Raw genomic sequence first — 27,127 nt, 5'->3', positions numbered from 1 at the left:
TGCGGTTTCTCTGCATTGTTGACAGTTACCCTAATTACACTGTGCTGCACTTTACTGAAGACTGGAGCAGAGCACAGAGAACATCACCGGTAATGGTAAACAGATGGGACTGAGCGGGGGAGACAGTGGAGACAGGGAGGGATGAGCTGAGTGTGTGTTAGTTTGTGGGGGTCAGAGTGGGTTAGGGTGCTATATCAACTCAGTTTAAACTTTTAAAATGAATAAGATATTTTATTTAAAGGTGCTCAAAGTCAAATAATGTGCTGTCAAATGCTACTAATTGGCTTGTAATTAAACATCAGAGACTCCAAGATGAGTTCACTGGTCATCTGCCACTCAGGAACTTTTCCTAACAATGGTAAAGTTGAATGGAAGCAGCATCTCAATTCTCCCAACTTCAACACGTTTTCAAAAATAAATCCTTTACGCAGATTTAATCTGCAAACATGATTTGGTGCATATACATTTGAATGAGATGCAAGTAGTGGACGGAAAAAAGAGACTTCCAAGTATTTCACAACTTCTGCACCGCAGTACTGTAATGTCATCCAGATGTGAATTGCGCACCACACATACATACCCACAGAAATATAGGTGTAATCTGAGCGTTTGGGGGGAAACACACTTTAGGGATAAAATACACGTAAAGGAAACATACCTTTCATGGCGTTTTATAACTCGTTGAGCACCGAAGAAGAGATGAGGACCCCTGTCACTTTCTGCGCATCTCAGCATCCAGTGCAAAGGTGTAAACTTGCTCCACAGAAAACGACCCAAACGTATGCAAGGAAACTAGAAGTATGTCTTCATGTCGAGTCTTCAGTTTAAAATCCCATTTTCTCTGTCCTGTTGCTCGCTTAGTTTGAGAGGAGTTTTTGCAGGAGTGATGTGATGTACCCTGAGCCTGAAGGAGGAAGACGTGCTACAAGTGTTAAATTACACAGAGAAACACGATCAACTTCCGGTGTTGCTTTCAGAATTGAATCGTTTTTTGTTTCGTAACACTGTAATAAAGCAAACATAACACAATTCAATCTAAAGCTAAGTAAAGCTTACCATTGAACAGGTGTTGCTACAGTGTTTAATTTGCACAAAAAATGTAACCATTTCCGAAGTTTACTACAATAAAGCCAGTAGAACTCCTAAAATTAACCGAGATGCAACACAGTTAACCACATATGCACGGCCATAAATGTGCTTCAAGTAAATGTCCAAAACACATGGTTGTTTTATCTATATCTGTTTATATTCAACCCCACATCACATATACCCTAAAACAAAGGCCAACCTACCAAACTCTTATTTTGGAGTCTAAAGTGTATGACATCCGGTTTCCCCAAATGTTCTCTCTAGCTTTCTCTTTGTAATTTTAAATCATCCACACTTTAGTTTGGACCTATGGTTTGGACTCAACCACTGTCCAGCTGAGGTTTTTGAAGTCATACCAGTGCCTGTCCCCCCCCCTGCTGAGTCTCCCCCTGTGGGGATGGAGGAGGTGCGGACAGACCCCGGGCCGTCGTGCGGGGCTGCAGTAATCCAGCCGGAGATGAGATTAAATTACTGGGGGTTGATGGCAATCGCGTGCCCGGGTGAAAATCTGGTACCTATTAGAGATAATTTCAAAGGTTTGGGGAGGTGGAGCGACACCGAAACGCGACATTTCAGTGCAGTTCCTGTGTTTTTACATATTCACATCTCATTTCCTTTAAGGCAGAAAATCACTTTCATACGATATTCCTTTAGGTCCATATGGTTCTCCATAATATGTTACTCATGTGGTTTGGGGTATTTTATCAATTGAATAATCACAATAATCTCACATTCCTGTAATACTGCTAACATTTACATATTTTCAAGACCTTTTTATAAATCCTCCATAAAGAAGAGATACGAAAACGGCACAGTTAAATTATTTCAATGTGGTCTAGTTTTTTAATGGAAATTGCTAGAAATATCTGTACAACAAAGAAAAAGCTTTACAAAAATCAAGAAAATAAGACAATAGTATTCTTGGAGAATTGATTTAATAAAATAAGTATCCATTCTAATTTGTTTGATCAAAACAAAATGTTTGGACATCATTATAGCAAAAACGTACCTAATGATATAAATATACTTTATTTTTTTTAACTTATAAATTAACTGGCCTTTATCTCCCTTTAGGGTTTGCAACATGAAACCAGACTCATTTTCTCTGCTGTGATACACATTATTCCTCCTTACTTTTTCACTGGATGATACAGATCTTTACATTGTTTACTTTTAGTTAAAACAACAATTTACATAAAATAGTCCCTATGGACGCCAATACTGACCACGGTCCATCATAATTAGGCAGCAGTGGCCGTTTCCCCTTTGACTCCTCCAGGTGCTGTGAAAATGTCAACAGTTCCTGTGTCCATAATCTCTCCGGCCTGCAGATGCAGATCACTGATCAAAGGCTTAACAACAGCTGCATCAGACTAGATCTAAAACAGACTCATGGTTCCACAGAGCAGGTTAACATCCCTCGGTTATATTGCATTGATTTACAGGAAAAGATACAGATAACACCAACTGTCCAAGCTCTAAAACCCTTTGAGTTTCAAGGAAAAAACATGACACAGACATCAAACTCAGATCTGTTTTTCTTCTCTCTTTGAATAACAGAGCCTTCAAACCCCGACTCAGTGCTAATAGCTGGAGTTTGACCCAGGCCTCAACATCTTAGTTTCCAGACCAGCCTGAGATGATAAATCGGCTAATTACTTGTTTTCCTAAAGGCTTCAAAACTGTTATTTTACTGTCGGCCATAATTGGAGCAGCAGGCTGGTATTAGGAGCCAGATAGGGATCGTGCCCGGCGGGCTGATAAAAAGCAGCTGAGGGTCAGGTATCTTACCAGCCCTGCTCCTGCTGGTCCTCATTCAGGGGTTGAGACCTCATTTGCTGGGTCAAGGCTTTTTAGCAGTGGGCTCAGATTAACAGAGAACTGAGAAAGCACACAGGAATTCCACATTTACCACGCTGCTGTTGCTGCCATGTTTAGATAGCATGATAAGAACTCAGATTGTCTTGTGTGCAGCAGGACAGTCGCTGGTGCTAGAGGCATGAAAGAAAGAAAGACATTTTACTTTTTCTCTCACAGAAGGATGTATGATCCAGGATTTAATTATACAGTTTGAGAAAAGTGACATTAGCATCCACTTTAAAGTTGTTTTTGCACTTTCTGTGGCCTACAGTACAAAGCAAAGCCTAACTCCAGTTTGTGCCAGGTCTCTGCAGGAAGCTCAGGCTTACTGTCAGTCTGATGGAGATTAGAGCAGAACGTCTGACCAGAGGAGTCTGCAGGGGAACAATTAAATGAGATAGACCTGCAAACAATTGAGCACGTCATTTCTCCACTGCGCTAAAATTGCCCTTAACGACATTCATGTGTTGTGCTGGCCGCGTAAGGCTTAATAATGCAAACACACCAATAGGATCTGTGCTTGTGAATAGATCCATACAAATAGAACAATCCTTAGAGGAAGCAGGCACCTCACTCTCAACTCTCCAACAGCAAAACCTGCTGCTTCTGTTCTGGAGTCTTGTGTTGCAAAGTTATCAAGGTAAATATGCTTTTGCAAGTCATTTTGTTTCTGTTTTGCATCTAGAATAACCACTAATCCACCCTTTAAAAGGATCCTTGGTAGCAGCACGTACAGCTAAAATGTTATGTTTTGATTTATTTTGGGACACATGCATGGATGCAGGGATATTTACAAAACTGGTCAGTGTTTTTTAAGTTGATGAACATATTTATGATTGAGAAAGACATTGCAATATGACACATTTCTTCAATGAAGGTGGCCTCAGAGCCAGTTTTTGCTGATTCATATACTATTTTTGTCTTTTTCTATTGATTCATACATGAACTCAGAAATGTATGCATTGTTTCAATAGAAGTAACAGTTGCACAATGTTGCAAAAATAGGAATTTAATGTAATTATGTTCATTTCTTTATAAATAATTAAGTTGCTATTATCCTTATTATGTAATAGGAATTAGTCCTACTGCAGTAGCTGTAGTTAATGGAAATCTCTTCCGGTAATCTTGTTTATTTTGCTCCACACTGATGTGATAATCCATGCTAATAAATGAACATTGGGATAATGAGTTGCACATTATGTTGTATTAATTTTGAAACGGCCTCTATATGTAACTCCTTAAGAAATAGCACCACCTTGTGGAAGATATATTACATATTCCATTAAAGTTAGTACAATCAAAGCCTGTCTTTGTTGGTGCTGTGTGGTGACAGATTATGAGAAAGATTTCCTTTTTTCAAGACAAGATGAAGAGGTTGCTTTTTAAAATTATTTGCATTACTGAAGTCCTGCTCTCTGTGGCTGATTCTTCTCCACTGAGCGAGGACATGCTGAAAAGTGAGGCCTTCATCTATAGAAAACCTACAGTACTTTTTCTTACTTATATTGGTGAATAACGGCATGTCTCTTTGTGTGTGTAGAGCTGTCTGCAGCAGGAGAGCAGTGTGTTGATGAGGAGGTAAAGCGAGTGTTACTTGGGGTGAAGCGGATGAAGGAAACGATGGAGAAAAAAGAGGAGAAGCACAGGCATCTCATGGACGCCCTGTGGCACAGCATTGACAAGAAGAAGGTATAAATTGTGTTTCTTCACATCAAAATACCAAGAAGTCTGTATTCAAACACACTGGAAGAACAGTGTAGTTGAACAGTTCCATGCCAGTCTTTGTGCGATATTCTGAAACCCAATACATTGTTTCTGCCTCATAAAGGCAAAGCCACGCAGACAGACATCAAAGCAGAGGGTGACACATCCTTGTGGGAGTGGGCCTATCAGGGTTGAAGTTTTTACTGTCATTTTGTTTTTAATGGTTTCAAAATAAAAGGGCTTTGTGTGAAGGCTCCAACCACTTCTTATCCTCAGTGCATCTACTGTGACATGTCTCCTTGCTTTTCACCCTCTGTCTGAAACCAGAGCCCAGTCTGCTTCTCCTCATTTGCATTCAAGGTTTGACATAACATGTTTCTTTCATAATTAAGCTTCAAAAGGATAAGGGTGAAGACTAAATTGTAACAGGATTCATGCTTCCTCTATGTATCTTTCTGCAGTTGGAAGAGTTTCTGAGCAAAATAGCCGCCCAGCTGGAGGCCACAGAGCATCTTTACAAAAATGATGAGGGTCGCACCGACTCACCCGAGACAGAAGATCTGGAGCTTCTTCAGACAGATGCTTCCTTCAGCCAGTTGCTGTCACACATCAGCCTCCTGTACAACCAGAGCATCATGCTGGTGAAGAGGAAGGAACAGGTGTTTGGGGACTCCTTCCTGGCAGCCTTCACCACAGAGTCGAGACCCAGCCTGGTGTCAGCCATGCAGAGCCCTGGGTTCTTCACAACGCTGGGATTCGATCAAATCCTCGGCTCGGTGACTGACTTTGGGAAGAATGTGCTGGAAGAATTGAGCTCCACAGTGGCTAATGTATTTGAGGAGATAAAAGAAGCAGAGGTGTACTTTGAGCAACCAAGGACAGGTATCTGATGTCATGACATTTTTGTGTATTATATAATTATATCCACCGTAACATCTGCGATTGTATGTCTACAAAGACCTCTCTGCTTTAGGAACGTCCCAGAGCAGAAATCTTTGCAGACGTCTCCACAGGCAGGCATCAGAGTGCTGGCAACTCCAATATTTGTGCGAGACTTGTGAAGATGATCAGTTAAAAGGTAAATAATGAAGAGATCATTCCAAATCTATTTAGTTCACCATTTATGTGCTTATTTCAAAAAGGACCTCAACCTCAAATAACACGCTTTTTTGCCCAGACGGACAGTTAAAAAATGTCTTCGAGTTCACGATGCACACCATGGATTTGTATGTTCTCTCTATGTGATCATTTGTACTCACAGAGTGTCCCAGTGTCCAGCAGAGGAGATGCACTTGCTGCTCAACGCCTCCCAGCAGTAGTACGACGACACGCTGCAGTTGGTGCAGAGACACACAGCGGACACACAGAGGTGGCTGAGCAACATGCAGGACCGGCTGTGCTGGGTCAGCCAGCTGTCAAACAGCACAACGGGCCCACACAACATCTTCAGTGTGATCACAGTACGTTGGTAGAAGTGTAGAATGTGTTACACTTGAACTTACAGTAGCTGATCCGGAATGTTTTGAAGGTTCCTGTGTGGCAAATGCATTTTATTACTTTTTATTTTTTTAGATAATGTGAATTTCTTCCCCAAAAAGCCACCAAAAATAATTCTGTTTTGTGCCATTTGTATTGTGTTTAAAATAATAGACGTGATCTCTGAAATCGAAATTACAAAACTAACCAAAGACATAGGACCTGACTGTATAATAGAGCTTTAAAATATATATTATTATTTTGGCTGTCAAAGAATCTTGTTATTGTATTATTTAAAAAAAAAAAGTTTATGATTAAACGATTTCTTGACTGACGGAATAGGCGGAAGTAACGATAGTTGTCATTCTAGTCGGACCCATTAGAGCAGGGGTCTCCAACACGTCGATCACGAGCTACCGGTATTTCGCAAGCCCTCAGTAGCCCCCACTTTACAAATATGTTTTTGTTTTTTTAACGCAAGCCGTCATTGGCACGGAGGAGCACACAGCCTCTGTGAGCGAGTGAGACAGAGACAGAGAGAGAGCTAGATAGAGCACACCTTTATCTATTTAATGTGTTGTACAAAATAAAGAAATCATTCCAATGTGTACTATAGGCCAGTAAAAAAAAAAAAACAGTTTGACATGGAGTGATTAGTAAAATATGCATAAATAAAAAGAAAGAATACTATAGGTAACATAAGATAAGAATAAACAAGTTTAAATGATTTGTTATTGGTTGTGATCATATTCTAAAGATTTTTTGATTATTGAAAAGTATACAGCTCTCTTTCATATGAGTGTTGAGAGCTGTATCCATACATTCATTTTGTGCTCAAAGTGCACTAGATTGATGCATTTAACTTCAACATTTAAAAAAAAAATCTTCCCGGGACCCCCTTAGAGAAGGTTAGTTCCACCCCCAAATAAAGCAGGTTAAAATAATTAAATTGCATACATTTTCTTTTAGTAAACACTGAAAACAGGTCCCACAGACCGAAACAGCACACAACGGTAAGCATATAATAATGTATAATGAAACAAATACCAATAACTGTATTGCATTGTTTTCTTAGGTGTATGCGCAATTACTTCATACTGTCTTCGTCTTTTTTCGTCCTGCATTTATTGTGCCCCCCTCAGAAAATAACTGGCCCCAGCCTGGCCCCCCCAGTCAAATTGGTCTAGAACCGCCACTGCCTGGCAGTGCACCCAATTAGATTTAAATAAAATAAAATGTGCTTATATGGAATATTTAAGTTTACTGCCTTGATTGTTGGATCTTACACAACTGAAACTAATTCTTTAAAAACTGTACTGCAATTTAAATGTGGATACAACAGCATTGAGAAATTACAATTACCTTAATTATAAATAAATGTGGTACTATAGAGTTAATGAATTTATGTTTAGTTAATATAACTAAAACGTGTTGAAAATCTGATTTTTTTCAATGTTTCCGTTTTCCCACATTTTACTTGTTTTAAATTACTGAAATTACTTTTGTTTTGTTTTTTAAGTATAATTTATTTATTTAATTATTTCTATAATTGTATTTGTCTTTCTGAGTCCCTTTTGGCCCTTTTGGCAGGCACAAGTGAATCTGATCTGTTCCGGTCTGAGTTTTTGTTGTAAAGTAATAAACAGGGGCGTACTACTCTCGCGAGAGTTGAGTTAAATTACCCGGGGAAAAACTCCCGCTTCAACTCAAACCAAACAGCTCTGTCTGTGAAATACTCTTATTCCCTCAACATGCCTGCTACTTCAAAAATACAGGTATCGCAGGTCTGGGAGACGGCGAAACAGACCCAGACGTCGGCGGTGGAGGACAAGAAGAAGAAGAACTTTGGTGTTTTCTGTGATGAACGCGGGTATTTGGATCAGATTGAATACATCATGCAGAACGGCCGAACCAAGGGGGACAGAACCGGGACTGGAGTAGTGTCTGTGTTCGGGGCTCAGGCTAGATACAGCTTGCGAGGTATGTCACATTATACCCTTTATTGTTCTGTATGTATTAGTTTATTATGCATGTGTACTTATTATTATTCTAACAAACAATTGTGCAGGAGGTTTTCCTTTCATTTGAAGTATCAATTAATCGAAGTGTATTCATATAACCCAATAACTCCCATTTTACATTTGTCTCAGTGGACTTAACAGTTTTTACAGAATATGGGGAAACATGTTAGAAACTTCGGGGAGAGTGAGAGGAGGGATCCCTCTCCCATGACGGACAGACGTGTCATATGTCGTGTGTACATAAAACACTTGCAACATAGGTAGTCCAAATGCTCGAACATGCATTTGTCTATAAATAAGAAGATGATGAATCCAGGTGGATGTCAACAATACTGTGTGAGCCATCAAAGAAAAGGTGAGCAACAGGCCAGAAGAACACAGGCACACCCACGACTCAGGCTGCATCTCAAGTCGGTTATTTTCATTTCCTCGCTCCTCGGTATCACCGAAAGTTGATTTCTGCCGGAGAAGCGATAATCAAGGAACTACCAGACCATCCTCCGGTGAAATCCTCAGCCACTCGCCCCGCCCCCTTACTGTGTATCGCTCACTGATTGGACGATGCAGCGCATGCTATTCTCCAGGATCTGTTGCTTCTTGACATGAGAGCAGTTTCCCAGCAGAGTGAAGAAAATACATGAAACTCACGGGAGTCACTCCTCAGTTTACTTTATACTGCGTTTTGTTTCAATTAATGTATTATTTAGTTACATATGTGATATATCTGAACAACAAAGTGGTCAAAAATAATTTTATTCATTTATTGGAAACATTTTCATGATCGCTTTTTTTGTTTTACATTTTCATTTATTGTCATTTCCATTCAGTCAGTCATTAAGTACTATTTAAAATGTTAATTTGCTACATTTCCAAACAAAGTGTGCAGTCCAATGAATGTTAATCTAACTGGGTTTTGATAGATAACATATCTCTTTTTCTTTTCTTTCTATTTTGCACTCTAATCAACATTAATCTAACTATTGTTCGTTTATACATTTTAAGAATGGCGTTTTATCTTTTTTGAGAATGAGACGCAAGGATTCCATTTAACCAACCTGAGATGCAGCCTCAGGATCTACTACTAAGGGTCCACGACTCAGGACCACATCAACAGGCACCAGCAAGCATCGTGATCAAGCACTCAGGATCCACTACAAAGGATCCACGACTCAGGAACACTGCAACATGCACCGCCACGTACATGTATTCCCAGTCCTAAATGAGTCATGGATTCAAAATGTATCTGAAAATAAAAGTATACAGGTTCTTCTGAGCAAGTGTTCTTTAATTGAGATTGTTTTTTTACGAGATAAATGATCTATTAGTTGGTTTGATTTATCAACAGTGCATGCTTTTAAGAAGTTTTGCTTATAACATTTTAAATCTGCAGTTTTAAGTCCTCAAAGCTGTAAAATGAACCTTGTGGAGTAAGAAGTACTCCGTTTCTGCATTTTAGTGGAGTGGTACTGAAATGCCAAAGTTATGTCTCTGGTATCAGCAGTACATCGTTTCTCCACCAGAGAGAACTGACAGGTTGCTTTATTACAAAAATGTTCAACTGTTAACATTTCTTATCCATATCTTGGTCAGATTTTTGTAATAATAATTGCTACAGGAAGAGGATGGAGGTACAGTTGCAGCAGAGGAACGTCAGCTGAGTCTGGAGATGCCTAAAAACCATCACTGGCTACAAAGAGCCAGACTCTCAGGTCCAGGGGGGCCAACAGTGGGCAAACAACCTGAACATTTTCTTTAACAGATTTGACCAGTCTGGCGCCCCTCCATGGCCCCATTCTCCCCTGCTGTACTGCATTCAAGGTCCAGATGGCATCAGCTCGAGGCTCCTCAAATCCTGCGCAGACCAGGTGTGTGTGGTCGTGGACTTCCTCTTTAACCTGAGCCTGAAGCAAGGAAGGGGTACCACTACTGTGGTAGACGTCATGTGTGATACCTGCGCGAAAGCCCCCCTCCCCGAAGGATTTCAACAGCTACCGGTCGGCGGCGCTGACATCACAGCTGATGAAGACCCTGGAAAGGCTGGTCCTTGGACACCTTCGGCCCCGTGTGAGGACATAGATGGACCCGCTGCAGTTCGCCCACCAGCCTGACATCGGGGTGGAGGACGCTGTCATCTACCTGCTGCAGAGGTCCCTCTCTCACCTGGAGAAGGCTGGGGAACACCATCCAGCCCCTGCTTCTGAGAGCTGCAGCTCTTGGGGGCGGATCACCATCTCGCCTGGATCTGGACTACCTCACCAACCGTCCGCAGTACGTGAGGACCAAGGAGTGTCAGTAAGACATGATCATCTGCAGTACGGGGGCCCCCCCCAGTGGGCGGTGCTGGCGTCGTTTCTCTTCACCCTCTACAGTGCCACCTGCAGAAGTTCTCTGACGACTCGGCCATCGTCAGCTTCATCTTCAACGAGGACAACAGGGAGTACAGGGAACTGACCCAGGACTTCACCCTCTGGTGCCAGAGGAACAACGTCCAGCTCCACACAGGGAAGACCAAGGAGCTGGTGTGGGACTTCAGACGGCGCCAACACACCAGTGAACATCGAGGGAGCAGACAGTATGGCTGCCGGAGAATGGCAGCCATACTGTCTGTCCGCTGCACTGTTCAGCTCCTTCTGTGACAGGCTGCTTCCTCCGCGGTGTTTCACAGAGATATTCACAGGTCCGCTCTCCCTGCAGCGATCAGGCTTTCCAACCAGCATGGCCCTGGTAGACTCACTGGTATTACTCACTGTAATTACACCTATGTGCAATAATATAACAAACAAGACTGTTGTGCAATTACACTTATGTGAAATTAGTAGAATCTACTTTGAACTTTTTTTTGTCTCTATCTTCACTTTTTGCTGTAACAATGTACATTTCCGATTTTATTTCATTTTATGTATTATACGGCTACTAGTCTGTAATGTCAAATAACGCTGCTTTTATTCATAGACCAGTTTCCCCTGCTGACGACCAAGAGAGTGTTTTGGAAAGGGATCCTTGAAGAATTGCTGTGGTTCATTAAGGTGAGGATTGACCTCTTTTTCTTTCCACCCACATACACAGTTTCTATAGTTTTTTGTGTCATCACAGGGATCAACAAATGCCAAGGAGCTGTCAGCGAAAGGGGTGAAGATTTGGGAAGCCAACGGTTCCCGAGCCTTCCTGGACAAGCTCGGGTTCACTGAGAGAGAGGAGGGCGACCTGGGACCTGTGTACGGGTTCCAGTGGAGGCACTTTGGTGCCGAGTACACAAACATGCACACAGGTAAAGCAGCCCAGAGTTGACTGTTGTTGTTGTTCGATACATAGTTTAAGTGTATTTCCCACTTTCTCATTTTGAAGGATTTATGCATCTGTATTTTTTTTATATTGAGTTATGCAACAACACTAATAATTGTTTTTATCTCAAATTCCTCGAAAAAGAGTGAATAAGACACAACTTGTAAAATATTATTTAAAAAAATCTATTTGAGCAGACTCATAACAGATGACTGCCTCAGATCTCAAAAGAACCAAGATGTAATGTTTTTACAGATTACACAGGACAGGGTGTTGACCAGCTGCAGAATATCATTGACACCATCAACACCAATCCAGAGGACAGACGCATCATGATGTGCGCATGGAACCCAAAAGGTGTGGCATCAACAACATTTTAAATCCCTAAACGGCTCTTAGGTTCTCCTTGACTCTGATTGTAGTGCGATGCATCGTTTTGAATGTCTCCTTCTCATGTAGACCTGCCCCAGATGGCTCTGCCCCCCTGCCACGCCCTGTGTCAGTTCTACGTGTGTGATGGTGAGCTGTCCTGTCAGCTGTACCAGCGCTCGGGTGATATGGGCCTCGGGGTGCCTTTCAATATCGCCAGCTACGCACTTCTGACCTACATGATCGCACACATCACTGGACTCAAGGTAAGAGCACTGTGCTTTTGTCAAATCTCACTTTTAGCGTTTGGTATTGCGTTCGCCTGACAGTTTGTTTTTTACTCCTTATCTTCAGCCTGGTGACTTTGTTCACACGCTGGGCGACGCTCACATCTACATCAACCACATCGAACCCCTAAAAGTACAGGTGGGTTACTTAGACAGCTTTCTAATTCAAACCTACACTTAGTCTAGGTGTAGCTTTCTAATTCAAACCTACACTTAGTCTAGGTGTTTATTTAGTCTATTCTTTATTTATTAACTTGTGAACCATCTTTGAGCACCAAGAAAAGCACCATGTATTATGACACTTCTGTCTATTTTTGCAGCTTCAGAGGGAGATCCGTCCCCTCCCCAAGCTGAAGATCCTGAGGAGAGTTGAGAGCATCGATGATTTCCGTGCAGAGGACTTTGAGATCTGCGACTACAACCCTCATCCCACCATTAAGATGCAGATGGCTGTGTAAAAATAACCGTTTGTGTGGAAAGCGCCTAGAAGATCTATTTTCATATTGCTTTTTATGTGTCATTTGTTGCAAAATTAATTTCTTTCAAATAAAATGTTTATCATTTTATTTTTATTTAGTAAAGTATCAAGTTCTTGTAAATTGTGCCATTTTCCCTTTATAAATTGTAAATTAAATGTCAGCTGGATTTGTACATAATTGTTATGTCTGACAGAAGCCTAGCACACTTAAAGTTTCTGCTACATTTCTACTCTTGCATTTTTTGTCAAATGTCTCCGATGAAGTCCTTATTTGTTTTTAAGCTGTTTCCAAACATCTCCTTCAGGGTAGTGGTGTCTCTGCACTGATGATTCCAGCATCTCACAAGAGTAGCCTGCATCCTGAGAACAATAAGCACAGTGTACTCAAACAACACTGCTGGAAAGTAACAAAGCACATTTAAATTATTATCAGTTAAGATAAAACTTTATTGATCCTTTGGTGATATTCAAAATCTATATATTGTAATGCATAAGCAAAATGATATGTAGGCATTGAGAATAAATAGGTATTCATGATTATAATATACATTATATTGCTTTCACTTTATGTAGTCATATTTTGATGCTTTTTATTTTAGAAATTCCAGCACTGACTTGACGATGATAGGATAAACATTAGCGTTTTTAAAGACTTATGCAGAGACATATTTTGGAAATATTTTCAGATGTTAAATTATAGTAGGCATCTGTCCGTCTTACCTTGGGAGGCATGTAGCACGCGTCATGAATCACCACAGGACTGGTGAAGTGTTCATGCAGGTGGTCCACATATTCACACATTCTAGAAAGAGATGGGGAGGAAAAATAGTGCTGTTTAGAAATTAATAATCACTTGCAGTCAAGAGCTCTTAATTGTGACAGAAGCAAAGCCTGCTCTTACCGATTGCTGAGGCTTGCAGACACACAGATGTAGTCGAACAGAATCAGATGCTGGACGAGTTCACAGAGACCGACGCCTCCAGCATGAGGACACACAGGCACTATGGGAAACACATAGTATGTGTAATGTAGCCATGCTTTTCATACAGATATCACATTAAGAATATGCTGAATACACAAATTAGAAAGCCTTTTAATAAGTACAAATGTAGTTCATAGTTTTCCATTGACCTCCAATCAGATGGTAAAAAATGTTATATTTTTTGCATATCTAATAACCTTTTACTTATTTTTGGCAGATTTGAGACTTTAAACCTTCATATTGTCTTTTTTAGGGCTACATATATGATTATCTGGGAATTCATGTCTTTGTTTATACCCTGGAACTTGTGGGCCATCAGCAGCACTGCCAGGTTCTCATTGACACTGCCCAGCCGACAGCAGTCTATCTGGACAAACTGCAGGGCCGAGGCCTGGAGGAACTGTTTAAACATCACCCTGTTGTGACACTGCAGAGGAAACAGTTACCAACTAACCATCCATTCATCAGCCGGTGGTATGTACACTGGAACAAACACTGACCTGCTCTCCTGTCGCCACTCCGATCCCGAGAGGAGCCAAAGCCTGAAGCGACAGAACATCTTTTATCAGTCTTTTACTTAAATAGATTAGTGATCAGGCCAACTGGGCACAGACCCAGGGGTCCAGGCAGGCAACGGGACGAAAAAACAAATACAAAAAGAAGAAACATGACCAATACAATGAAATAAAAAAAGACAAAACGGACACATTACAACCACAAGGGGATGCAAACATGAACAAAAATCCCACTATGTGACAAAATGACCAAAAAGAGAATGAATGGCCACAAATAGATGCAGAAGGCACACACACACAAGGATTTGGTCTCTTTCTCCATATGGGTGACTGTGTTCTCTCTCACCTTGGAGATAGCAGCGTGACCCAGGATGTCATCAGGAGACGTGGGCTCCTCGATCCAGAGAGGTTTAAACTCCGCCAGGCTGGACACCCAGCTGATGGCCTCGGCTACATCCCACCTCTGGTTGGCATCAATCATCTGAATGCAAAAACACACATAACTAGTACACTTGTGTCTAATGTAAATACAATTGGTTAGGGGAAACCAACATTACCAAAGTGTTTTCCGGCCCAATCATTTTCCTTATAAGGCGGCACCGGCGTATGTCGTCCTGTAGATCAGCGCCTACTTTCACCTTGAATTTAGTCCAACCACTTTTAAGAGCATCTGTGCAGAGCTTGAAAAACACACAACTGTCATTGTTATTTTCATGATTTGTTAAACCTGAGATATTATTGGTATTTTATGGCCCAGAGACCTGTTGGAGCTGCTGGTCTGGGTAGTTGAGCCATGCACAGGAAGTGGTGTAAGCAGGATAACCCTCTTTCAGCATTTCCTCCTCTGGGGGGCGAGAGAAGCACACAGTTAATAAACACCTGAGGAGAAGTGTGTTTTAATAGAGCGACCATGAAGTAAAGGGACCTATTATGCATGCTTAAAGTACTCCTGGTAGTTTCTAAAGAGGCAATTTCGCTCTGCAAATCCCATTCAGCCATGTAATTAATGACTCTTGATAGTGTGCTCACCTCTGTGCTGCTTGTCCTCCTGTGCTTTCACGAGTATGTCTGGAAAGAGAAGCAGATAGAGTGTTTCCTTCACTACACTGCACTCAGGAAAATAGATTTATTTTCTGAAACAGTCTCACCTAGAGCCTCCTCCTCTGTAAGAGCGTCAGTGATGTATCTGAAGTCAATGCATGAGATAACCTGCTTGGGATTCTAAATTGACACATAGAAATCATGATATTTCCCTTGTGGTCACATCCTGGACGTAATCAAATTTCCCATGACTCACCATATCAACAAGAAGCTTCCACAGTGGCTGCAGGAAAAATACACCATGAGTCAGGAGGCTTGTGAAGGAAAATTAGTTTTTCTAATCATGACTCATCAAAAAAGTTCTGACCTTGCCCTCTGCCCTCGCCCACAGGTCCCACACAGCATTCAGGACTGCAGCTGTGGCCAGGTGGATCACTCCTTTCTCTGGGCCTAGCTGGCTAACACAACCGTTTTTAACATTACATGGGTTGTGCATCCAAATTGGGGTAAAATGTTTTGCATATTGGGGAAAAAACTAAAATCTAAATTAAAACCTGTGAATGAATGATGTAGTTAGAGAGTTATGTTGTTTTTTCTAACTATACTATCATTACCCAGGCCTTTGGGACCTTCACACACTACATTATTTCACATAATCTTTTGTAAACGTTATAAATGGCTTTTCTTTGTATCAAAAGAGCCCATTCTACTTCTCTTAACCAGGACAATAGGCGCGTTCACACCGGAGTACTTTTCCACATACTTTTCCCGTTTAGTTCCGTTATGCAGCATCTGATATTTAAGAAGTGCGTTACATTTGAAATGGCAGAAAGTCTTGTTGCAATTTCCAGATATTAAAAGAGGTCCTTTGAGTTTCTCTGGTAATTATCAATAGTAGCAGTTAAGTGAATACTGTTCAAACAATACTTGTGTTTGTGTTTTATATTGATTTCTCTGTTTTATCCTTTCATAAATGTGAGGACTAAAATGGCTATGAACAAAGGGCTAGTTGCAGTAAACAGGGTTTTATTGCTCTGTGGGGGAGGTGTTATGCAGGACATGGTGCTAGGTGGGGGAAGATCTCTAGCATTTCATGTTTCAGGGAAGTCTACATATCTTGAATAGTATATGTGTGGGTTTAATTACTTTGTATTTTGTGTAACCAGAAGTTGGAGATATGAGAGGTGAAATATTTGTGTTATCTTTGGAAGCAAAGAAATATCCTTTAAGACACATCTGAGGTCTCTGGAATGTGGGGGGGGGGGGGGGGGGGGTGTGTGGAGGTTGAGTAAACTCCACCCCTTCCTGTTTCTATTGGTATGAAAGCCTATTCAGCTTTTTGTTCTGCCTCTCTCTTCTCGCGCCGCCCGGACCGGAAGGTTGTGGCGGCCTGTGAACAAGGGCCAGGAGTAGGCCTACTCCTGACATTACGCATATGATATGATATGGTTTTGTATGGTAATGTATTGATTGTATTGCATTGTTATATTACCATTAAAATAGATTATTGTTTTAACGGATACTTGTATGTTCTGGATTCCTTCCTGTATGATAACCAGCTTGTTAGGGACGCGCAGAGATTTGGAAAGCGGACCAGTTGTCCCTACAAATTTCTAACAGTTAGTACCCCTTATGTAACGTTCACACCAAAAAGACTACTTAGTGCCGGGAACTTTTACCCCATTTGTAGTGCCTGCTAGAGAGGTGGTACCAAAAAAGTACCAATTTCTATTGGCTGGGCGAATTGCAAACCACGCCCCGTAAGCTTTTGAAGCCACCATTAGGCGCATTCACACCGCAGTACTTTTCCCATAAAGTTTCATGAGAACTCTTTAGTTCTCATGAACTAAGTACAAATCGCGTTCACACCGGAATAAGTCCCTGGGGGAGGATTAGGCAAATGAAGCCGCTGACGTCACTTCTTCTTCGGGTTTATTGGCAGGCCGCAAACAACTTCATGGCGTATACTGCCACCCAAAGTCCCCGGCCGGAAGTCCCCGGAGTTGGGGACTGGCTTCAGTAGAAGCTGCTAACCCTAGCCGCAGCTCATGTCAAACAAGCCTATTCTCTTTCCGTTGGTGCGCGGGGCTAATGCTAATGCTAATGCCAGCAAATACATTAGCCGCGTTTACACCGCAGTACTTTTCCCACTTTAGTTCCGATATAGTTTCCGAAATGTCGCGTTCACACCAAAAAGAGCCCGAACTAAAATTAGTTCATCAGAACCTTTTGTATCCCCCTTTTCCGTCCCTGCTAGAGAGCAGGTACTTTCGTGGTTCCTATGTCTGATTGGCTGGGCGGAATACAAACCACGCCCGTAAAACTCCCAAAAAGTTTTGTGAAGCCGCCATTTTATTATCCTTTATTAGCATTAGCCCAGAAGCACAAACACAGAGAGACTAATTTATGGCAACACAAAAGAAAACATGGGAGCGGTGGAGTGATGAGGAGGTGTCGGCATTCTGGCGATTTACTCGGAAGGCTTCAGTAGTAGCCAGTCCCCAACTCCGGGGACTTCGGGTGGCAGTATACGCCGTGAAGTTGTTTGCGGCCTGTCAGTAAACCCAAAGCAGAAGAAGACGAAGTGACGTCAGCGGCTCATTTGCGTAATCTTCCCTCAGGGAAAAGTACTCCGGTGTGAACGCGATTGGTACTTAGTGCCCTGGGGTAGGCCTACTAACCAAGTGCCGGGGCACTAAGTGCCTGGGCACTAAGTACCTGGGCACTAAGTGCCTGGGCACTTAGTGTGTGTAACTTGGTGTGAAAGCGGCTTTTGGGACCTTCAGAAAGTAGATGTTTTTAGTTCGATACCCTTTGCACCCATTATGAATGCATTTTGTTTTTATTTCAAGAGCCTCTTCTTTATATTACTTTTTGAAAAGCCTGGATTTGGCACATGTATTTGCCTTGGCCCATCAGTCTTGATCAGGATTTGGGGACATTTAGAAACTAGATTCAAGTACATGCAAGTCTTTTCAATAACATATGTAAAAACAGTTCACACATTTATTTATATTTTATTTTTCAGTGCTTGAGTCCCTGTTCTCACCCATCTCATCTGGCTATCACTGGTCAGGAGACGGTAGAATCCACGGAAGTCGCTCACAATCCCCTGCAAGGATTTCCCAACAACCAGTCCAGCTAGAGCCTCCACAGCACACACCACTGCGGGGATATAATAAAACAGAATTCAGACTCTAAACAGGAGGAGAGCAAAAGAAAGCCAAACTTCAAATGTACAATTTTTACACTGTACTGATCTTTGAACTGACTAAAATTGGTTGTATTGTTTAATAAACATTACCACAAGGTGGCGGTGTTTGGTTCAACTTTGCACATCAAGACATAAAACTTTATGTATCACTATGGTCTTAACTATTATGTTTGTTTTATGTAGCTGGAAGAGCTACGAGAAAGATGTATTCTAAATAATGTGTATGTAGGCCAATACATTTTTATTAATAAAATAGTAGCCGAGCATTTTAGCATTAACTAAAATATATACTGTTATATAGCCTACTCATATTGTGTTCAACAATAACTGAACAGCATTTAACAACTGTGCTATGTTATTGTATTGTTGCATTTTCATAGCACGTTGTATTGAAACTTTACACAACAGGCACTTTATAATTAGTTTAACTTATAAACTGTTAAATTAATAAAAAAATGAGTATGATGAAAAAGAGTGATTTCGATGAATTTTTTGCTGATTATTTCCTGTGAGTAATGCATTTCAATCCATTGAATCTAACAAACTAGTTTCTTTAAGCTTGGCAATTCCTTTATTATTTTTTGTATGTGTTTAAACTGCTTACTTTGCTAATGCAGGACGAGGCCATTTACCATGTCCTTTAATTTAATAACAACAACAAACTTTAAAAATAATAATTTAATTCCTTTTTGTTCATAGAATTGTATGAAAGGTTGAGATATAACCAACTGTTAATAATTTATATATTTAAAAGTTTTACTCGGTTTGAATGAATCACGACCCCATTTTAAACTTTGGCGAACCCTAGTGGAGGTCGAGACCCCTATGTTGGAAACCAGTGATAGTCATGCGTTACCCGGAACCAAATGGACCAATCCGTGGAGCCGTTACGTTACGTCCGCGGAGCCGTTACGTTACGTCCGTGGAGCCGTTACGTCCGCGGAGCCGTTACGTTAAGCCCACGCTGATTGGTCTAAATTGACCCACACACACACACACACACACACACACACACACACACACACACACACACACACACACACACACACACACACACACACACACACACACACACACACACACACACACACACACACACACACACACACACACACACACACACACACACACACACACACACACACACACACACACACACACACACACACACACACACACACACACACACACACACACTCTGCTAATTTCTCCTCCCTGCTGCAGGCTGATAACAGACAGTTGGGATCGCGGCGAAATTCTCTCTGCAGACCCATTCTCACAGCGTTTATCAAGCCACACTTATTGTTTTTACTTCGGCTGTGACTTTGTGTGTGCTCAGGATGAGTTTGTCTGTGTTTCGATGTGTATCGCTAAACAAGGAAACAACACCTCCACGGAGCTCAGCGCGATTCACAACGTCCCGACCAATCAGAGCACACTGTGCTCACAGGGAGGGTGGGGGCTGGAGCTATAGAGCTACAACGAGCCGTTAAAGCAGGCCCGGTTCTACGGGGGTGCATAAGGGTGCATTGCACCCTCAGTTGAGTCGCTATGCACCCTCATTTGAAAAATGTAAAGTGAAAAAAAAAAAAAAAAAGTGAAAAAAAAAGTTTTAATTAAGAGTGAAAAATATTACATATATAATAGTAGTAGTATAAGAAGAAGAAGAAGAAGAAGAAGAAGAAGAAGAAGAAGAAGAAGAAGAAGAAGAAGAAGAAGAAGAAGAAGAAGAAGAAGAAGAAGAATATAGTTGAAATAAAATAAATTGTAATTGTGGTTAAAGAACATTGTCTGCTGCATTTATTTGGTCAATTTAAACGGTAAGTCAGGTGCGCGTGACCTGTGCCGCTGCGCGTTCGTCATCTGCAAGGTGCTTACACAGCAGTCAATGATGGACATCAGAAAATGGTTAAAACAACCAGCCCTTATCGACAGCAGCCCTTATACTGCAGGTAATAACAGTTCAGATCATGGGGACATTACGTTACCTGCAGCCGTGGACACTAACGCCCGACTCACTGGCTTTGCCCGCCTCGCCCACAGAGGTGGAGCAGCCGGCAAAACAGAGCCTGTACAGGTATATTTAAAAAGTACCCAACTCGCCTGTACAGTGGGGTAAGGCACTCATTTTGCAGCTCATGGTTTAAAAACAGAGATTGGCTGGAATATTCCTGTAAACAAGATGCCATCTTCTGCTATGCATGTAGACATTTCGGTCTGAAAAGGGGAGTGATTTGTAAAATATCCATAAAGAAATAGTAAATCTGATTACAGTTCTGTTTCATATGGGTGTTGAGAGATGTATCCATAGATCTCTTCATTTTGCTCTCAAAGTGCACCAGATTGAAGCTTTTAACTTCAATATTTAAAATAAAATCTTCCCGGGGGAGCATGCCCCGGGCCCCCCTAGAGGGTGTCAGGTCCACTCTCCACTTGTAAAAATAGCACTTTACCACTGCACCCTCTCTAATCTCAGATGCACCCTGAGTCATTTTGTTCTGGAACCGGGCCTGCGTTAAAGGCAGAGAGTGAAATTCAGTGAATACACATAGTTTACAGAGATGCTGTATGAGAAACCAATGTGAGTTTGGAAAATTGCACAATATAAATCTATTCTAGTAGACCTCAACAATGGAATTATGATCAGTGGAAATGGCCATGACATGGGACGTTTAAACCAAGCCCCCCAGGAAGTGCGCCGGACTCAGATGAAAATATTCGTGGTGGCCAAACGGCGGTACTACACCGTTTGGTTGCCAGGCCCGGAAACACTTTTTCCCATTGACTTACATGGGGAAAGAGTGGTCTGTAAATCGTTGGATAATTTTTTTTAAACTAAATAAACAACCCAGTATGTACACTTGTATAACCCTTATTAAAAACATTCGTTCCTCAAGTTGTAAAAATGTGCTAATAACGTTATTCTGAGAGTTATTTCCCTCTGCATTATGAACGCGCATTTAACCCACGGGACCGCGCCGCCTGGCACGTTCATGTTACGTGTTCAGCACTACATGCGTTTATCTTTACCCATGGATGCACAATAAGAACGGACCCATATCACCTTACTGCCATGCCATCCCACGGAGCTGTAATAATGGATATAGCATATATAGCACATGTTTGCTGTAATTCATCATTTGTAAAATATTATACTACATGCATGGGCTGTATAATTAGATCTTGTACCGTAAATGTTGTATTAAATAAAGTTAATATTACAGACGTTAGATTAACGTCCCTGTAGCTTATTATTGCACTAAGAAGCTTATTGCACTATATATATATATATATATAAAATAAAATATATATAAAATATTTAAAAATCAGACAATGTCATTTCCTGGATTCTTTCCCCCCATTCTGTCTCTCATAGTTGAGGTATACCTAGGATGAAAATTACAGGCCTCGCTCATCTTTTTAAGCGGGAGAACTTGCACAATTGGTGGCTGACTAAATACTTTTTTGCCCCACTGTGTATATATATATATATATATATATATATATATACAGTGCAATAATTATTTCATGCTAAATGAAGCTCTGTGGCTTGGATATCACTAGATCCTGTTACAGCGTAATGTACATAACGATTGATGTGCACATTAGCATAATTACTAGCTAGCCGCTAGCTGCCACCCTCGTTAATATCAAATCCATCATAATAACAATCCATGACCATGCTGTCATGAACGTGCGGTGCCGTTACGTGTACGCAAATTGACGTGCTTGATGTGAACGAGCATTTTGGTTAAAGTTGCGCATGCGCTATGAGCGCACATACAGGTACTTCTCAGGTATGCCGGGTAATCTGTGACGTTTCACGTGACGTGTGCATAAATTGGGCCATTTTATCATCATGCGCTAATGAGCAACTCTCATAGGAATGAATGAGGCCCCGCCTCCCACGCTGTATCCCGTTCTTAATAATTAGAGATGGCAAATCCGGATCCTTTTACAGACTCAGGGTCTTCTGAGTCAGTCATTGAAGAGATCCGGATCATACAAGTCATTTGAGTCATATGAGTCAGCATCACCAAGAGCGTAGAAATCCTACCGGCGAAAACTTGTTGCATTTCACGAGCATATTAAACTGACATTATATTAACCTCCGCTGCACAGTGTATTTTGCTTTAATAAAAAATGTTGATCACAAAAAAAAGGGTCATTTTGCGAATCTCAGTCTGCTGTTGACTCGTGCATGAGGACGAGTCTGCTGGATCTCTGGATCTGCTGCTATACGGTTACGGCTCTGAGTCCGCACGAGTCTGCTGTGTTTTGCACAGTGAGTCAGGATTTGCGAATCTGAGGTTGCGTTCGGATAGTTTAAAAATCAGCTCCTAAGTTCTCACCCTATCTCCTATTCCTTGACCTCCGAGTGAAACGTCACGGGGTTAAGGGATAGTGGATAGGAGAATTCAAAAGGATTTAGGAGAAGAGACTGCGGTACTTTAGAGAATCCGAATGCACTTTCACTATCCGACGTGTTTATGATGCGCCAGCGGACGTCATTTTGTGCGTCTGCTGCTGTGGGGAAACTATGGAAACTACAGTTTTCTATACAGCGGACTACAACATGGATGTTTAATAAGAACGAGGGACTACTGTAAACTCATCTAGAGACTCTGCACCGTGCTCTGATGCTGTTGTGTTATGCTTTATGAACGTGGACAACAGAGAAACATATTCTTCAGTCTGGTAAGTTCCGCTGACTAACTCTCAGGCTACTGGTCTCTCTCGATCATTGTCCTGGATTCACGGATCCCGCGATTTTGATTAAGTCCATTATGTTTCCGGCTCTAAATGAAGTTTCAGTGTAGACTTCTAACAAAATTGTCATGTTGTGCATAGGGATGGGAACGATTAATCGAAAATTCTAAATTATTCAGGTATTCGAATAATTATTCATGTTTTCGAATATGAGTTATGAATATTTGTATTAATTTATTTTTTATTTTTTTTGGGAGTGATGCCTAAGTTGATTACATATGATTAAATTGAATAATTCAATGTATATATATACACGACAGTGCCATAGCTAAATGTGTTAGTTGAAGTCTAAAGGTGTGTTTTGCTCCACTCACCGGTCCCTCACGGCCCGTCCACACTACAGCTTCAAAAAAAGCTTGGAGCTGGGCGCGTCTGAAGCTCGACCAACAACCAATCACATGAATCTCCCGCCTCTGACACACAAGCAGCGGTTTGATTGGCTAGAGCTTGTACTGGCATATGATTTGATTGGCTGGCGCTGGCCACTCCGGCGTCTCCGGCGTCAGAAGTTGAACTTCTGACGCCGGAGACGGACCGCTATGCTACCCACAATTCAGTTCGGCAAAAAGCAAGGCAACGTGACGTCACCCCATTCAAATGGGCAGACGCGTTGGAAACCGTTTTTGAAGCTGTCGAAGCTGTAGTGTGGACTGTGGACGCAGTTCATTTCCTCATATTCCAAACGAGAAATTACAGTAGCAAATCACCCGGTTCTTTATGACCAGAACTATTAACGGGATACAAACCGGAGGAACCAGGCATGGAGGAAGGTGGCAGAGACAGTGGGTGAAACTGGTAGGTTTTCGCCTGTTTGGGGAGTTTATATATATATATATTGCTCCCATAAAATCCCCGGGGGTTTTTGCTTTGCATGTCGGGGGCGGGAGATTCATGTGATTGGTTGTTGGTCGCATTGCTCGCAAAAAATCCCCAAGCTGTCAGACACGCCCAGCTCCAAGATTTTTGAAAAGCTGCTGTGTGGACGTACGGTAACGGAGCGTCCACACTACAGCTTCAAAAAAAGCTTGGAGCTGGGCGTGTCTGGAGCTTGGGGATTTTATTCAAGCAACACCATGCCTGGTTCCTCCGGTTTGTATCCCGGTAGGTGAAGAGGGTCTGGTCATACAAAACCGGGTGATTTGCTACGGCGATAGTTAGTTTCTCCTCCGACTTTTTTTGAAATATAGAAATGAACGGCGGGATATCTCTCCCAGCTTAGACGCGGTTTGATTGGCTACGGCTACAGCTGTCAGATTTTGGGAAACGGGATTTGATTGGCTGGCGCTGGCTACTCGCCGGAGACGCCTGAGACGGACCGCTCTGCTACCCACAATTCAGTTCGGCGAAAAAGCGGTCCTGACGTGCAAATCGGTCGTCCGACCTGGGTATAGGGGCGAAAGACTAATCGAACCATCTAGTAGCTGGTTCCCTCCGAAGGACCGCTACGGGCCTCCAAATTATTCAGGTATTCGAATAATTATTCATGTTTTCGAATATGAGTTATGAATATTTGTATTAATTTTTTTTTTTTTTTTTTTTTGGGAGTGATGCCTAAGTTGATTACATATGATTAAATTGAATAATTCAATGTATATATATACACGACAGTGCCATAGCTAAATGTGTTAGTTGAAGTCTAAAGGTGTGTTTTGCTCCGCTCACCGGTCCCTCACGGCCCGTCCACACTACAGCTTCAAAAAAAGCTTGGAGCTGGGCGCGTCTGAAGCTCGACCAACAACCAATCACATGAATCTCCCGCCTCTGACACACAAGCAGCGGTTTGATTGGCTAGAGCTTGTACTGGCATATGATTTGATTGGCTGGCGCTGGCCACTCCGGCGTCTCCGGCGTCAGAAGTTGAACTTCTGACGCCGGAGACGGACCGCTATGCTACCCACAATTCAGTTCGGCAAAAAGCAAGGCAACGTGACGTCACCCCATTCAAATGGGCAGACGCGTTGGAAACCGTTTTTGAAGCTGTCGAAGCTGTAGTGTGGACTGTGGACGCAGTTCATTTCCTCATATTCCAAACGAGAAATTACAGTAGCAAATCACCCGGTTCTTTATGACCAGAACTATTAACGGGATACAAACCGGAGGAACCAGGCATGGAGGAAGGTGGCAGAGACAGTGGGTGAAACTGGTAGGTTTTCGCCTGTTTGGGGAGTTTATATATATATATATATTGCTCCCATAAAATCCCCGGGGGTTTTTGCTTTGCATGTCGGGGGCGGGAGATTCATGTGATTGGTTGTTGGTCGCATTGCTCGCAAAAAATCCCCAAGCTGTCAGACACGCCCAGCTCCAAGATTTTTGAAAAGCTGCTGTGTGGACGTACGGTAACGGAGCGTCCACACTACAGCTTCAAAAAAAGCTTGGAGCTGGGCGTGTCTGGAGCTTGGGGATTTTATTCAAGCAACACCATGCCTGGTTCCTCCGGTTTGTATCCCGGTAGGTGAAGAGGGTCTGGTCATACAAAACCGGGTGATTTGCTACGGCGATAGTTAGTTTCTCCTCCGACTTTTTTTGAAATATAGAAATGAACGGCGGGATATCTCTCCCAGCTTAGACGCGGTTTGATTGGCTACGGCTTCAGCTGTCAGATTTTGGGAAACGGGATTTGATTGGCTGGCGCTGGCTACTCGCCGGAGACGCCTGAGACGGACCGCTCTGCTACCCACAATTCAGTTCGGCGAAAAAGCGCGGCTACATGACGTCACCCCATTGAAAGTGAATGGGCAGATTGGAGCTTTCGACGCTGTCGACGCTGTAGTGTAGACGGGCCGTAAACGCTGCCTGGCAACCGACCGTGTGTGGCGGCAAAGTACATAGACATTTTGACTGGAGAGATTTTTTGCTGGTATTCAACATATTTTACCAGTCATAGTCATAGACTGGTGGAGGCGATTCACAATCAGCCCAGCTGTAGAGAAGACCCTCTCAGCTGGAACGGAGGTTGCGGGTATAGGAAGGTAGGCCTATAGCATGTATATATACATTTTATTTGGCATACCTCTACACCGCACTCACTAACCTGGTCGAAATATTTCCACCAACTCTGCATAATTCTATGGGTGACGTCACGGACACTACGTCCATTTATATATACAGTCTATGGCTGCAACCAGAGCCATATAATAGAATTATATTATATGGCTCTGGCTGCAACATGTTACTATTAATCTCTCCGCACTTTTGGCCACACCCCCTAAGTAAAATGTATTCCCGGCCGCGGCTATGCTCGTGCACATGACGAGTATGGATCTCTGGATCTGCTATGCACGGTTAGGAGCCGTAATTTACTGCTCCTCTGAGTCCCCACGAGTCTGCAGGAAGTTTCACTGATCCGCGTCCCCTCCCCTGAGCCAAACGATAACTTCTGGAAGCTATCCTACTTGCTAAAGGGTAGGCAGATGGACTGGGCTACGTTGTAATGTTATTTTACATGTTATAAGGAGAGTAGCGAGTGACGCAATTTATAGTTTTAATTTGTACGTCACACCAAGTGTAGGACTCGAAAGTAAAGGACTCGGGTTAATGGAGAGGGGAGACTCGTCACGACCAGCTCATTTCTAGGATCCGGGTTAATGATCCGGATGAATCAGGACTCGCCCATCTCTACTTATTATACATCCATGATTTAAACAAGCTACATTCTGTTTCTGGTCAATTTTACCAATCTCCGTGCCTTTCCCCAGAGTGAAAGTGAGGCCGAAGCCCTTCAACCCACAGTCCGTGTCGATGACCACATAAGCGGCGGAGTAATCCGGGTCTGTGTGCTGCACAGCGGAAAGTTACAGTCCATGCCAATGTAACAGAAATATAGCACACTGCACTGCACTACAGCTGCACACACTTCCTCCTTACCATTGCATCGGAGCCGTGTTGCTCCGAAGACGTCGGAAATCTCACATCCCTGACCGTCAAACTGATAATTGTGTGCAACATTTTCCCACTGGGTTTACATTAGTCTTGGGATTCAGTCAACGTTAGAGTGTTTATTTCAAAGTGATATGTGACCTGTAGAAGTTGATCACAC

At 42.3% G+C, this 27,127-nt stretch overlaps 3 protein-coding genes and 1 pseudogene across 3 annotated transcripts in view; 2 read left to right on the top strand and 2 right to left on the bottom strand.

Annotated features, from left to right (window-relative positions):
• Window positions 1-923, bottom strand: part of LOC117465553 (collectin-12-like) — a 30,532-nt gene extending 29,609 nt beyond the window's left edge. The window contains exon 1 of the mRNA XM_034108432.2: window positions 659-923. Coding sequence (XP_033964323.1) covers window positions 659-665 — 7 coding nt within the window. The 5' untranslated portion in view covers window positions 666-923. The remainder of the gene's footprint in view (window positions 1-658) is intronic.
• Window positions 924-4,312: 3,389 nt separating this feature from the next.
• On the top strand, window positions 4,313-7,316 carry LOC117466062 (clusterin-like protein 1; annotated as a pseudogene).
• Window positions 7,317-7,817: 501 nt separating this feature from the next.
• On the top strand, window positions 7,818-12,796 carry tyms (thymidylate synthetase). The gene is made up of 7 exons (XM_034108437.1): window positions 7,818-8,109; window positions 11,103-11,176; window positions 11,244-11,418; window positions 11,688-11,789; window positions 11,892-12,067; window positions 12,156-12,227; window positions 12,409-12,796. Exons 1-7 carry the CDS (start codon window positions 7,881-7,883, stop codon window positions 12,544-12,546), a joined length of 966 nt encoding a protein of 321 aa, XP_033964328.1. The 5' UTR covers window positions 7,818-7,880; the 3' UTR covers window positions 12,547-12,796.
• enosf1 (enolase superfamily member 1) lies at window positions 12,638-27,106 on the bottom strand. Its single transcript, XM_034108434.2, is given in 15 exon segments — window positions 12,638-12,926; window positions 13,287-13,368; window positions 13,468-13,567; window positions 13,846-13,975; window positions 14,049-14,090; window positions 14,410-14,544; window positions 14,621-14,743; window positions 14,825-14,907; window positions 15,093-15,131; window positions 15,212-15,284; window positions 15,361-15,387; window positions 15,472-15,558; window positions 18,154-18,269; window positions 26,765-26,952; window positions 26,954-27,106. Coding segments are annotated over 15 exon segments (1,401 nt in total). The 5' UTR covers window positions 27,037-27,106; the 3' UTR covers window positions 12,638-12,833.
• Between the last annotated feature and the right edge of the window lie 21 nt (window positions 27,107-27,127).

Source organism: Pseudochaenichthys georgianus, chromosome 20, assembly GCF_902827115.2.
Source record: "Pseudochaenichthys georgianus chromosome 20, fPseGeo1.2, whole genome shotgun sequence".
Lineage (NCBI taxonomy): Eukaryota > Metazoa > Chordata > Actinopteri > Perciformes > Channichthyidae > Pseudochaenichthys > Pseudochaenichthys georgianus.
Note: the sequence above shows the minus strand (reverse complement) of the source record. Positions and strands in the feature narration are given on the sequence as shown.

Coding starts and splice junctions, on each gene's coding strand:
- tyms (XM_034108437.1), top strand. CDS start 7,881: ATGCCTGCTACTTCAAAAATACAGGTATCGCAGGTCTGGGAGACGGCG. Junction 11,177..11,243: donor AATTGCTGTGGTTCATTAAG/GTGAGGATTGAC, acceptor GTGTCATCACAG/GGATCAACAAATGCCAAGGA. Junction 11,790..11,891: donor GTGCGCATGGAACCCAAAAG/GTGTGGCATCAA, acceptor CTTCTCATGTAG/ACCTGCCCCAGATGGCTCTG.